Source organism: Oreochromis niloticus, linkage group LG3 (assembly GCF_001858045.2).
Source record: "Oreochromis niloticus isolate F11D_XX linkage group LG3, O_niloticus_UMD_NMBU, whole genome shotgun sequence".
In the NCBI taxonomy this organism is placed as follows: Eukaryota; Metazoa; Chordata; class Actinopteri; order Cichliformes; family Cichlidae; genus Oreochromis; species Oreochromis niloticus.
Genome location: NC_031967.2, coordinates 73228947 through 73241510, shown reverse-complemented (window position 1 = coordinate 73241510; position 12564 = coordinate 73228947). Strand labels below are relative to the sequence as shown.

Genomic DNA, 12564 nt, shown 5'->3' with positions numbered 1-12564 from the left:
AATTTATATTATAATTAACATTATAAATTTAAACTCAACACCACCTTGCTCCATGTTAGCTGCTTCAGTTGCTCCAGGAGGGTTTCAGGTGATTTAACGACCTTTACAGCATAACCTCTACTGGCCATATCTTCTGTGGCTTCAGCTGCAGTGTTGTAAGTTTTTGTTTTATCAGTATATTTTACCTTAAGCCGGGCTGGGAAGAGAGTCTGGAAGGGAATCTGCTGCTCTTTCAAACATTTGTGCACCTCTGCATATTCTCTTCGTTTTTTTAGAATCTGAGGGGGGTAATCATGATCCAGACTCACATGTCTGCCGCTGAAAGTAAATCCTCTTTTCTGCCATGCTTTACGGAGCACAAGTTCTTTTGTTTTAAATCACGGTGGAGCGTCGCCTGGGGGTGGCAGCGAGCCTTGGGAGCGGTGTGCTCGTTCGATGCCTTCTTGGGACAGCGACAACCCCAGGCCATCCCGCAGCAACTTCTCAACAAACTCAATCATTGTTGTGAAGTGTTTTTCCGCTGTCTCGGGAACACCATAAATACGTATGTTCTCTCTTCTTGTACGGCTCTCTAGATCTATCAATTTATCCTCCAGCCTTATCTGCAGCTTTATTATTTCGATCATGGCATCCTCGGTGTTCTGGATCCTCTCTTCCGCTTTCTCAATCCTTTCCTCAGCCTCGTCCAGTCTGTTGCTCACCTGTAGGATTTATTCCTTAATTTCCCCCAATTGTCCACTGATTTCTTGGCGAAGGTTTTTTATTTCCTGTAGAACGGTGGTCAAATTAGCCATATTTCCTCTGTTGAGCACTGTGATAAAATCACAATATGCAATGACAGTTCTTCAGCGTGTCGATACCCCACGGGCAGCGAAGCGTATTAGTTTTGTTTTCCCACCACTTTCTTGCTGGATCAAAATATCTGTTTGATGTTTTTCACTCACCCCCTTCGCGAATCACCTCGCTGGAGACAAATGTGTCGTCTTGATGGGGTCAAATTTTCATATTAGTAGGTTCCCTCAAGAGCTCACTCACAGCGTTGCCATCACGGTGGCGTTTTCAAAACCGGAAGTCCCCCCGGGAAATAAAGTTTTCTACTCTTTAGCACATCGAACAGTCAGCCGTTCACAGAGTTCAGGTTTAAAGGATGAAATCGTTTGTACTGATGCATCTCTCCTCTGGATAAATCTGTTCAATGACAAAAAGACTGAGGTGATGGTTTTTGGTCTCCCTAAATGTGTATTTAGATGCCAGCTGATGACTGTCCCTTAATGTAATCAGAACTGAGCATAAACTTAGAGGAGATTGTGCTGTGGAACAATCTGCCTTTAGAGATAAGACAGGGCTTCTGTTTGTTTGTTTGTTTGTTATTATTTGATTCTATGCTGTTTTATCTTGTTTTAAATATAGGGCTGTTTTAATTTTGATGTATTTTTTTTACCATTTTGTTTTATTCTATTGGTCCTGTGCTGGGTATTTTAAAGTGCTTTATGAATAAAGATGGTTTGGATTGGATTGGATAAAATTAAATACATATTGTTTTCTTAGAATTTACTGTTGTGATCCAGTGTAACTCTTTTTCTCCTCCCTGTTAAGGATCTCTGTGACTACAATAAAATTCCCCCCATCAATCACTGAACTGCACTGAAGTAAAACTTAATCCTAAGGGCTGCAATACACCAAAGGACATCACTAATAAACACTAATTATACAGAAACTTAAACTCACTTTGATTAGTCAATATAGATTATAACCTTGAGCTCATATTTTTTTCTCTTCCACCCACATTTTTTTCTGCAGGTAAGAATAGTCGTTACGAACTATCTTCAGTGTAAAGAAGAACAAGAAGTATTGGAAGTGATTGTACAGCCCCCCACAGAGCACATCATCAAGTTTGTCCGGGATTACATGAAGAGAGAGAAGGATGTGAGGAAGCCTACATCCACAGAAGATCTGTGCTTAGTTCTCCAAAATGTTTAGAACAACCTACCAGCCGAGTTCCTTCAAAAACTGTGTGCAAGTGCACCTAGAAGACTTGATGCTGTTTTGAAGGCAAAGTGTGTTCACACCCAGTGCGTAGATTTCGTTTTGGCATTGGTGGGGACGGATGATTCAACCACCGAACCCTGCCCTGTTTCTTTTTTTTCCCATTTTGTCTTACATGCTTTTAAACTATTTAAAATTACACTTCATAGTTTTACATGTGAATTATATAATGTTAAATTACTATTAAACAAATGACTGACTAAGTATTTTAGAGTTTAGTTTCCTTCAGCCATATTCCATATAAATCAGGTATCATACAAAAATAAAAATAGCTTCAAATGCAGTCATGACAATAAAAGAATATGATTTTAAGGACTTAACAACATTGCTTCAGTTATACTACACCAACATTAGCACTAAGGGAACACTGAATGGCCTGGTGGGTTTTGTCCATAAAACTACTCATCTAAGATTACCACAAAGTAAAAGATCTCTCAGCAAAATTATGCAACATTTTAGGCACTATTGCCCCGATCAAGTCAGTGAGCTGGGACTTTTCATTCTAAACATGAACTACTGTTACAGCAACAGACATGGACTACTGGTGCCGCACACAATAACTCAATGTCCACTATGTGAAGGAGCCAAACACATACATACAATTTTAGACTGATGTGGGCCAAAGCCTAGCATAGCCTATAACGTTATTATGACGGACACATTTTATGAGTGAACTTTGCTTTAAGTGAGTTACAGGTTTCTTTGAAAAACACTTTCTTATATCCAGGTTCTTCCTCTTTGCTGCCATCCTCCTCGCAGCGCAGGCTTACCGCTGCTGAAACTAAACAGAGCTGCCCGAGAGGCACAGCCAATCACATTGGCCATATTTGTCACATGATGTAGGACTCCAGTAGAGAACGTAATTTAACTCTTTCTGCACCGCTGGGTGAATGAGACATTGACAGATGGTTTTTTTTCTTCTTTCTATCGGGTTTGTTTTTCTTTACTCGAAGAGATCAAATTATTGGTGGGGACAATTCAATAATCGCTGGATATTGGTGGGGACACGTCCCTTCCGTCCATGCCAAATCTACGCCCTTGGTTCACACCAAGTATTGATTTGATTTAGAGTTCTCTTTTGTTTATTCACTGCATTTTGTTGATTGAGCTAGCAGGGCTCAAACTAGAACACCGGTCAGTCATATTTGTAGGTTATTGCCAATAACCTTCAACTATTAAAATACATTTTGCTAAAGTGACTTTAATGTCTCCTGTATTAGATCAAAATAAGAGACAACAGATAACCACTGTTGTGATACCCTGGCCAAGAAATCACAGCAGCGTCTCTTCTTTCTCCGCAAACTAAGAAGAGCAGGAGCACCAGCCCCCATCATGTACACTTTCTACAGAGGCACCATCGAGAGCATCCTGTCGAGCTGCATCACTGTGTGGTTTGGAGCCTGCAATGCGTCCTGTCATAGAACCCTCCAACGCATAGTGAGAGCTGCAGAGAGGATCATTGGTGTCTCTCTCCCCTCCCTCCAGGACATTTACAGCACCCGTCTCACTAAAAAAGCCCTCTGCATAGCGGCTGATCCCACGCACCCAATGCAAAGCTTCTTCAAGCTGCTGCCGTCAGGGAGGAGACTGCGGAGTCTCCAGGCCAGGACCAGCAGACTGAAGGACAGCTTCATCCATCAGGCTGTCAGGAAGCTTAACTCCCTCCCGATTCTGCCCCCTCTCCCCTCTCTCCTCCACGGTCTCACTGAACTCTGTCACACACACACACACACACACACTCTCTGACTCACTCACTGGCCTGCACCAGTTATTAGTCACTTTGTGGAGCATTGGACTGCCATTACCTCATAAGACTTTTGTTGTTACACTATCTCCTACCGTACATACCTACCTCCATTTGCACTATTTGCCTATTTGCACTACCTTGCCTGGTTTACACTCAATGTCATTTACCCTTACCTGAATATTGTATACTGTATATTGTATAGCTTTTTTTGTTATATGTAAAATTGTACTGTATTTATTTAAATTTTTACTTTTTAATTATTTTACTTGCATTTTTAATCACTCTCTTATATTTAAATGTTCATTTGGGTTTGAGAGTAACGAAATTTCTATTCTCTGTATGTCCTGTACATGTGGCAGAATTGACAAATAAAGTTGACTTTGACTTTGACTTTGACTTTATCTGGGGTTTTGTCAAGTCAATTGATAAAAAGAAGGACTGGCTTTGTTGAGCTTCCTCAGTTAAAACGCTAACACAGGTACACACTTAGCCTGTATTTTTGTAGGAAAATTACATTCTGGCAACTTAAGCTCACCATCTGCAAACTTAACATGTGAAGTTCAAGATTATAGAAAACAAACTGAAGAAGAATTAAGAGAAACTCTATATTTGTTTCTTTATCAGTACCTGTGAGAAGACTGTTCATACTGTGTTGTTCTCTTTGCAAAGGTTTCTATCAGTAAATCTCAGAAAGACAAAGTAAACATTTACCGTCAGGTCCCGAGCTACTGCTAGAGATACTGTTACTGTGCCACGTGCATATCTTTGGAAATAATGAATTAGGTGGCAAAATTTGAGAATTAAAATCAGTTAATTAACTAAAAAAAGATAGAAAACAAGTTGAAAACCAAATTGAAATGAAATATGTGTCAGTGTGGCCATATTCATGAGCATGAACATCAGACAACTTCAGGTTCTGTCACGACCGGGCAGCCAACACAAGGAACAGGACTCAGATGCAGACACCACACAGAGGCTCGGAGGAACAGTGTAAAACAAGCTTTATTTTGGCAAAATCGCTAAATATGAACTAAAGGTGAGAGGCAAATGAATCTACCCTCTGGAATTGCTCAAACCCATACACACTAACACGCGATACTACAAACTCAGGGGACTAAGAAACTGAAAATTAACCCACACTATGGCAAGCAAGAGACTCATAGTTACAAGATTCAATATCCAAGTGGGACACAAGAGCTGAACTATGAAGTACTAAACTATCCATCCACCTATTTTCTTCCGTTTATCCTTTTCAGGGTCACGGAGGGTGCTGGAGCCTATCCCAGCTGTCATAGGGCGAGCGGCGGGGTACACCCTGCACAGGTCACTAGTTTGCCGCAGGGCTAACACACAGAGACAGACAACCATTCGCGCTCACATTCACACCTATGGGCAATTTAGATTAATCAATCAACCTTTAGACTGTGGGAGGAAGCCGGAGTACCCAGAGAGAACCCACGCAAACATGGGTAGAACGTGCAAACTCCACACAGAAAGACCCCGGCCTGATGGTGGATTGAACTCAGGACCTTCTTGCTCTTTGGCAACAGTGCTAACCACCGTGCTGCCCCAAAACTTTACTATAGTACTAAACTATATTAGAGCAATCTCAGTAATTCACTCAATAGTCACAAAACATGAAATCATGAGACAAGAGTCAGACTACGTGTGTTGTAGCAGAGTAGTTGGGGTCTGGGATGCGGGTCCTCCCTTCTGCTGCGAAACCAGGGGCGGTCTGCTTGTCTCCACCCCAGGGAAAAGGGTAACATCTCCTGGGTCTAGGTGCTGTTTCCCCCTCTGGGGGCGAGGGTACCTGGACCTGGAGTATAGAGTATGTTTGGGGAGTGTGACACTGTGTGTAGAGTGTCCATTTGTGTCTGTCTCCACATTGGGTGAGTGTCCAGTATTTGTTTATGTGTTTATGTGCATGAGGGTGGGAATGCACGTTTGTGTCTGCGTGTGTCTGTACGTCTATGTCTATATGTCAGGTCACTGGAATGATAAAAATTATTTTAACATTACCTAATAAGACTGATTCAGGACAGACAATTAGTTATTTTAAACTTCACTAGCAGTCCCTCACAAACAGGGAACAGTCTGTCTATTCTCTCCATCTGTCAGCTGCTGCTGGCTCTTCCTCCTCCTCTTCCTCACACACTGCTGAGTTTGTCCTGGTGGATCATCAGGGGTGCAAAGCCTTTATTCTTACAAGCCGGATGACTTGTAAGAATGAATGATGCTGCGTAGCATGAAAATGCCATTGGGTCTGCCGTGGTGGTTTACAGGTATGAATTCTTTTCAAATGTATTTTTTAGAAAAATCTAGAAAAACAAAAAGTGCATGTAAACCAGTAAACTACGGTGGCCCTGAGAGGCCAAACGGACTGCAACTTCAGAAAACACTTGCAAAAAGAAAAATGCTGCAAAAAGAAAAAGCGCACAAAGCACAACGGAAATAGGAAAAGACACAACGGAAATGTTCCTGGGGAGACAATAACCCGACGGACCAGTTGCACGAACCAAAACATGCTAATCAGTGCGCTGGGACTGGGAGACACTTGAAAGAAGTGGAGGAGAGGTAAATGTGTTGTAATCTCATGATTCTAATAATACTACAGATATCTGGAATATACATTCAAAGATAATTCTAACAAAGATAATGTTTAATGTAGCCTTAGAAATGAAGCTTTTTTAAACTCTAGAACAAATACTAATAAGTCAAAGTCATTAAGGAGTGTTGCAGTTAATGTGTTCAGGTTTTAATTTGGCATTGTGTCTTCATCAGGCAATGTATTGTCTAGAGATGGACCGATCCGATATTACGTATCGGTATCGGTCCGATACTGACGTAAATTACTGGATCGGATATCGGTGAGAAATTAAAAATGTAATCCGATACATTAAATATAAAAAAAAAACACCTCACAAAACTTGCGACACGGAGTAACTCTGCTCATAACCGTAGCACGTCGGAGCAGTGTGCTCACGTGATACAGCGGCTGTGTGTATTTGTAGCCTCGCTACCAAACCAGCATTTCATCTCCGAGGAAGTTATCCCAGAGAGAAGTAAAGCAAGTGTGTAAGTTCATCTCTGAATGTTTGTAAAGCATTCCCATGTTAAGCTTAACAACCGATATATGGAGCGACTGCCTCTCTCTCTCTCTCTCCCTCACCTTCCTGCTGCTACTTCAATCGTGAAACTGCTTAACGATCAGCTGATCGGCTTTTCTGTCGCGAGTCCGTCTCTCTTCTTTGTTTTTGGCCCACTTTGCACCAGAAAGAGGAAACCAGCGGCGGAACAACAGCAGCACCTTTAACCTTGATAAGCTGTTGTTAGAATTTATTTAATATTACTTTCTACACCAGGATCCTTTTCTACGTAGCTGACTGCTGGTAACTGTGCAGGGGCGGATCTAGCAAAGTTTAGCCAGGGGGGCCGATAGGGCATTAACAGGGAAAAGGGGGCACAAAGACATACTTTTCTTTCTTATTCTCATTTAAAATGTCTAGCTTTTAATAAATAATTATCTGAATCTTACACCCAAAGTTTTAATCTGATGTAAAATGTATAGAAGTCCATTACTGTATATAGTAACTGTTAAGTCTAATATACCCTAGTAAGCTATAGTACTTTTTCCTTTGGGAAGATACCATCTGTGCAGTCTGCAATTCTGTTGAAGAAAGATGTTGAATCTATTTAATTATTCTTGAAAAATAATTTAATTCTGTGCATTTTTTTTCACCCTGCATCAAATTAAAGTTGATTACATCGATTAAGCATCATGACGTGGAGGGTGGGGGGTGGTTCCCTATTTTTTTTTGCTGGGAGTTTGCAACCCTATTAGTTAGGTTGCTTAATATTTCTGCTAAGTACTCTTTAAAATACCAGAATAGGGAGGATGGAGTAGGTTTAAGTTTATTAGATTGATCAGTGTTGCTGAACTATAAAATATTTTGGGTGCAGTGTATTTTTTACATACAGGTATAACAGAATAGCTTTAGTGTTATTGTTTATTTAAACTTGAGTATGAACTTATACAAAATGCAGCAAGATATTAAAAAAACAGTTTTATTGATTAAAAAACACACTATATCGGATTCATATCGGTATCGGCAGATATCCAAATTTATGATATCGGTATCGGTATCGGACATAAAAAAGTGGTATCGTGCCATCTCTAGTATTGTCCATATTGTGGAATCCAGCTAGTGGGGCAAATTGGAGTTTTTTGTGGGTCCCATGGAACTAACATTCAAGTTTTAGCACCTTTTATAGATAAGCACTTCACTTTCCCAAGTTCTAGTATTTATTGCTCACCTTTTAATTGCTTCATAACGACTGATATACACCACAGAAGGGTGCGTGGGGGGGGAGGGGGGGGATTATTATTCATGTTCCATTCCAAAAGTACTATATTCATTTCCTTATTCTAACGTTTTTGTATTGTTAAAGACTCTGCATGCAAAGATAAATCAGAATTTCAAAAAACGCAAAGGCATGAACTGGTAGGTACTAAGAACTGTATTCTGGTTTAAGCCTACCACCGCTTCTACTGCATATTTTTTAAAAATTGTTTATGACTTGTCTATAGCAATAGGGCATGTGTACACAGTGATGAAATTCTTCTAACTTCTCTAATTTTGCTCATTTTGAGTTGTCAGCAAAGAGGTCTTAATGAGAGTGATAAGTCCTGAATCCTGGTCCATGTTCTTTAAGCTTTCTCTGGCCTTTATTCAAGGACACATCAAGAAGATTAAATACTTGAGTCATGTTTATTGAGAGTTGTTTCAGATGTGGTATGTTTTTAAAAACACTTATTAAGTGCATTTGTGGATTCCTGCGGTCGTAATTATCTTTTCACGTTTTCTCTTCAACCTTAGGCCCAGTCTCAGTTACAGACATCATCAATAAGTATTTCTCGAGGGCCATACATATGAAGTGATCCTGGATTTTTCTTGAAAACAAGCATAATATTTGTATGAGTCTGAGAACATTAAAGAGGAGGCTAAAAGATGCTGGAATGACTAGAAGGACTGACTTTACTCCCACTGACATTGTCATTTCCACTGTTACATAAGAATTGAGAGGCTCAGGTCAGCTTCTGGGTTACAGATCCATGTGTCAGACACTGCGACAAAAGTATCATCTGACAGTTAAAAGAAATGATGTAATGCACTGTGGTTGCAAATTTTGAAGCCATCCTGATAACCTTCTCCCACCAACGATGTGGAGATCCAATCCTTTTAGATCCAATTAAAATCAAGACACTCAAAAAGATGCTCTGTAAAAGAGTAGAATTCTTGGAACAGAGTTTAATACAGTGAATCATATGAACAGCAGGAAAAATACAAACATACATTTAGCAAGAGAATTACAAAGCAGAAAAGCAAGCAAAGCGAAAACCCCGGGGTGTACAGCCTTAAGCACAGACAGCAGAGCAACACAGAGATGGACAGGAAGCAGCAGCAGGAGGAAAAGAGCTCTGGGGGTGTCCTCTGGTCCCCTAATATAAAAATTGTAAATGGCCTGTATTTATATAGCGCTTTACTAGTCCTAAGAACCCCAAGGCGCTTTACATATCCAGTCATCCACCCATTCACACACACATTCACACACTGGTGATGGCAAGCTGCATTGTAGCCACAGCCACCCTGGGGCGCACTGACATATAAAGGGACCAGTATCCCCGCCCCCTGCTGCTGGGTAACTTTCCCACACGCCCAACACAGCTGCAGGGGTCAGGTAGCGGCCAAGGTCTTGGCCAAAGGCCAGTCAGGACTCTGAGTACCCCTTGCTCTGGCTTATCACAATAGGTCATGACACGGTCAAAGGTCACACATTAATCCTAATTATTAAATCTTATACAGCAAGTGGCACAATCTTATAACATATAAAACATAGGTTGCATGCTTTCTCATATATAAAAACACTTCAGTGTAGGTTCAAAGTGTGTGTGTGTGTGTGTGTGTGTGTGTGTGTGTGTGTGTGTGTGTGTGTGTGATTATTTTGTATGGTATTTTATCGTGATGTGTTCAGGATCTCTATTACAATGTTACTGTTTTGGTTGTGCTGCGTTAAAGACATTGAGTGTGTATTAGGGAAGGTTAGTTAGTTGATAGTATTTGCACAGACATCTGCTACAGGGAAGCGTGAAGTGGTCTGGAAAAGAAGCCGTGGCTTTGGCTGCATTGCTGCAGGAGGGATTTCCCTCAGTCCAGTTGCAAACATAAGGATGTCTTCAAGAGACAGACTTCCATTTCTCTCTGAAAATGTAAAGAGAATAAAAGTTATTTCAAATGATAATAAACAGGAAAAAGGGGCCATTACACTTTGCTGACATAAATGTACTCATTTCAACATTTTCAACCAAATTTAATACCTTCTACAGAAAGCAGATAGTCTTGCCAGTAGCTTATTACTCTTGTCTCCTCTTGACGCCTAGAGCTGCCAGGTGGACCAAACTGCACATGAAAGATGTTCTCCACATGATCAGCTGCCACCCTGGTCTCAGCGTAGCACATGAATGAGAAGAAGAGTGAAGGATGCTGTTCCAGGGTGTTTAGAAAATCCAGTGTTGCTAGACCCTCTCTGAAACTAGAAAACAGTGTAATTTTTAATAAAATGTTTAATGTTATTTGTGCAAGAAAGCAAAACTTCACACGGGAAAATACTGTGTTAAGAAAGTAACCAACATTCTTATCTAGCTAAGACACTCATCCTGCTACAAAAAAGAAGTCCTCCTGAAAAAGGTCTTGCATTTAGAATATACTTTTTCCGTCCTTTAAATTTCATGGGAATATAAAGAACTAACAATTTATTCTTCTGAAAAGATTTTGTTAAATGGGCACTTAATAGTCTGAATTCTATACCTTTGGATGGAAAGATGGTTTTGGTAGATGAAGTTCCACTGAATGTAATCCGCTACTACCTTCTTCTTATCCTCCAGTGTCGTCATGAATCGATAGCATCCTGCTGTCTGGAGCATGCTTGAGTGTTTTTCTGTGATTACTCGGAGCTCACTTAGAGATGTTGCATTCTTTATCTAAAGAGAAAAATATATATTACACACACACATACACATGCACAAGTGACATCCTTCGCATGCTGTCTATTAATGTGCAATTTAACACAGTCTTGGATTACACCATCAGTAATCATTTCAGGCATCAGTTAGTTACCAAGATTATGTTAAGTGGATAACTAAGACTAAAAATTTGCATTTATTGGCGTTTGTCATAATCATAACATCACAAATTTACCTCTAGTAGAGCCTTCTTGATTTCTTCATCTGGTATATCATCAATTGGTGCCTCGAATGTCTTGTCTTTTCCAACAAGGTACATAAAGAAGTTTGGAGATAAACAACATGGCCCTGGACCACCATGGACAATGGAAACTGCAATCATTCTTCCAATGTAGAAATATTCATTTTCATCTGCAGCTAAAGATAAAGACAATTCATTATAATAAAGTAATTTTGACCATGGAAAAAAATGTGAAAAAATAGATACCTTTACTATGAAATGTGAGATATTTGGCATAGTCTTTTCCTTCGAATATTCTTCTCATCCTATGGCTTCCATCAAAAGGGTGATAAATTCTCGAGTAGGCCCACCTGTGTCTATTGCCTCTTCAGCCAGCCCCACGTCATCAGAGAATTTCACCATCATGCCAGAGTTGGGACAATATGAAGACCTTCTGAAGCCTCGGTAGGCACCATCCCAGACATTGGCTCAGTTAATGTTGAATCTGCTACAGGAGGTTTTGTTGATCTTCAGAGCCAGATTTGAGATGACATCTGCCGCCGTCAATCCATCAGGTTCATCACTATAGAATGAGTCAGTGAAAAGCAAGACAAAATCATGTAATTTTATAATGTCAGACTAGCTTGTAACTTGTAGTATGTTCTCCTGATGTGGATGCCATTTGAGATTCTGTACCACACTGAACCTTCAGCATAAACACAAACTCAACACAATACCATAACAACTGCAGATGTAATGGCATGCAAATGAAACTAAACAATTAAATATGCAACATTGTTATACAAAAGAGTATTATGTACTTGCACATCAGATGTTTGGGATATTGAAGGTGACCTATAAAATATAGATCCAATGATAAAAAGAAAATGTTATAAAACATAACACGCTTTTGTGGCCATCGAATGCTAACATTAAAGTGTTAAGAACATTAGATGTTTATATACCTGCCACAGAGGCCAGATCAATGTGCTAGAAGGTAGCCAACTTACCGACGTATAGGCTTTGGTGTACTGCTTTCTGGACTTGACCAAAGCTGTCAGATAAAATCATCAAACACCAAACTCATTGATTATGGCTGCTCAGATTCTTACCACTATATATACAACGATAGAATGATATTAGTCTTATATTCAGACATTGACGGCATTATGCGGAACTGAGAGCACTAATATCTCGAACTAATGAATCCTTGAGATTTACAAACAACTGTGTCAGAGAGGGGTGACGTAACGGGTGGTACCCTAACGATAACTTCATCATCCTCCTCATCTTCTGAAACACTAACATCTGTGGGAATGTATGAAATACTTTGGTTAAAATCTTCAACACAGTAATCACAAGATTCTTTAACAACACCCCTGATTTCAGTGATGGTCCCAGCCTACTCACAGCTGGTGAAATTATTATTTATTAGGGCAACTAGTAGGAGTAGCAATAGTGCTAATCAGACCACGCAAACTGTCAGTGGTGGAAAACTGCAAAAATACTGGCACACACCTACACGTG

General features: G+C 40.1%; 1 protein-coding gene and 1 long non-coding RNA gene across 2 annotated transcripts; both read right to left on the bottom strand.

The window, feature by feature from the left end:
• Nucleotides 1-377: 377 nt before the first annotated feature.
• On the bottom strand, nt 378-11603 carry LOC112846015 (G2/M phase-specific E3 ubiquitin-protein ligase). The gene is made up of 6 exons (XM_025905221.1): nt 11409-11603; nt 11053-11234; nt 10663-10835; nt 10173-10387; nt 9926-10056; nt 378-701 (listed from the first exon to the last, which is right to left on the bottom strand). Exons 1-6 carry the CDS (start codon nt 11461-11463, stop codon nt 378-380), a joined length of 1080 nt encoding a protein of 359 aa, XP_025761006.1. The 5' UTR covers nt 11464-11603.
• Nucleotides 11604-11681: 78 nt separating this feature from the next.
• LOC109199029 (uncharacterized) lies at nt 11682-12152 on the bottom strand. The gene is made up of 3 exons (XR_002059536.2): nt 12048-12152; nt 11859-11892; nt 11682-11743 (listed from the first exon to the last, which is right to left on the bottom strand). It is a non-coding gene; the product is annotated as an uncharacterized LOC109199029 (long non-coding RNA).
• Between the last annotated feature and the right edge of the window lie 412 nt (nt 12153-12564).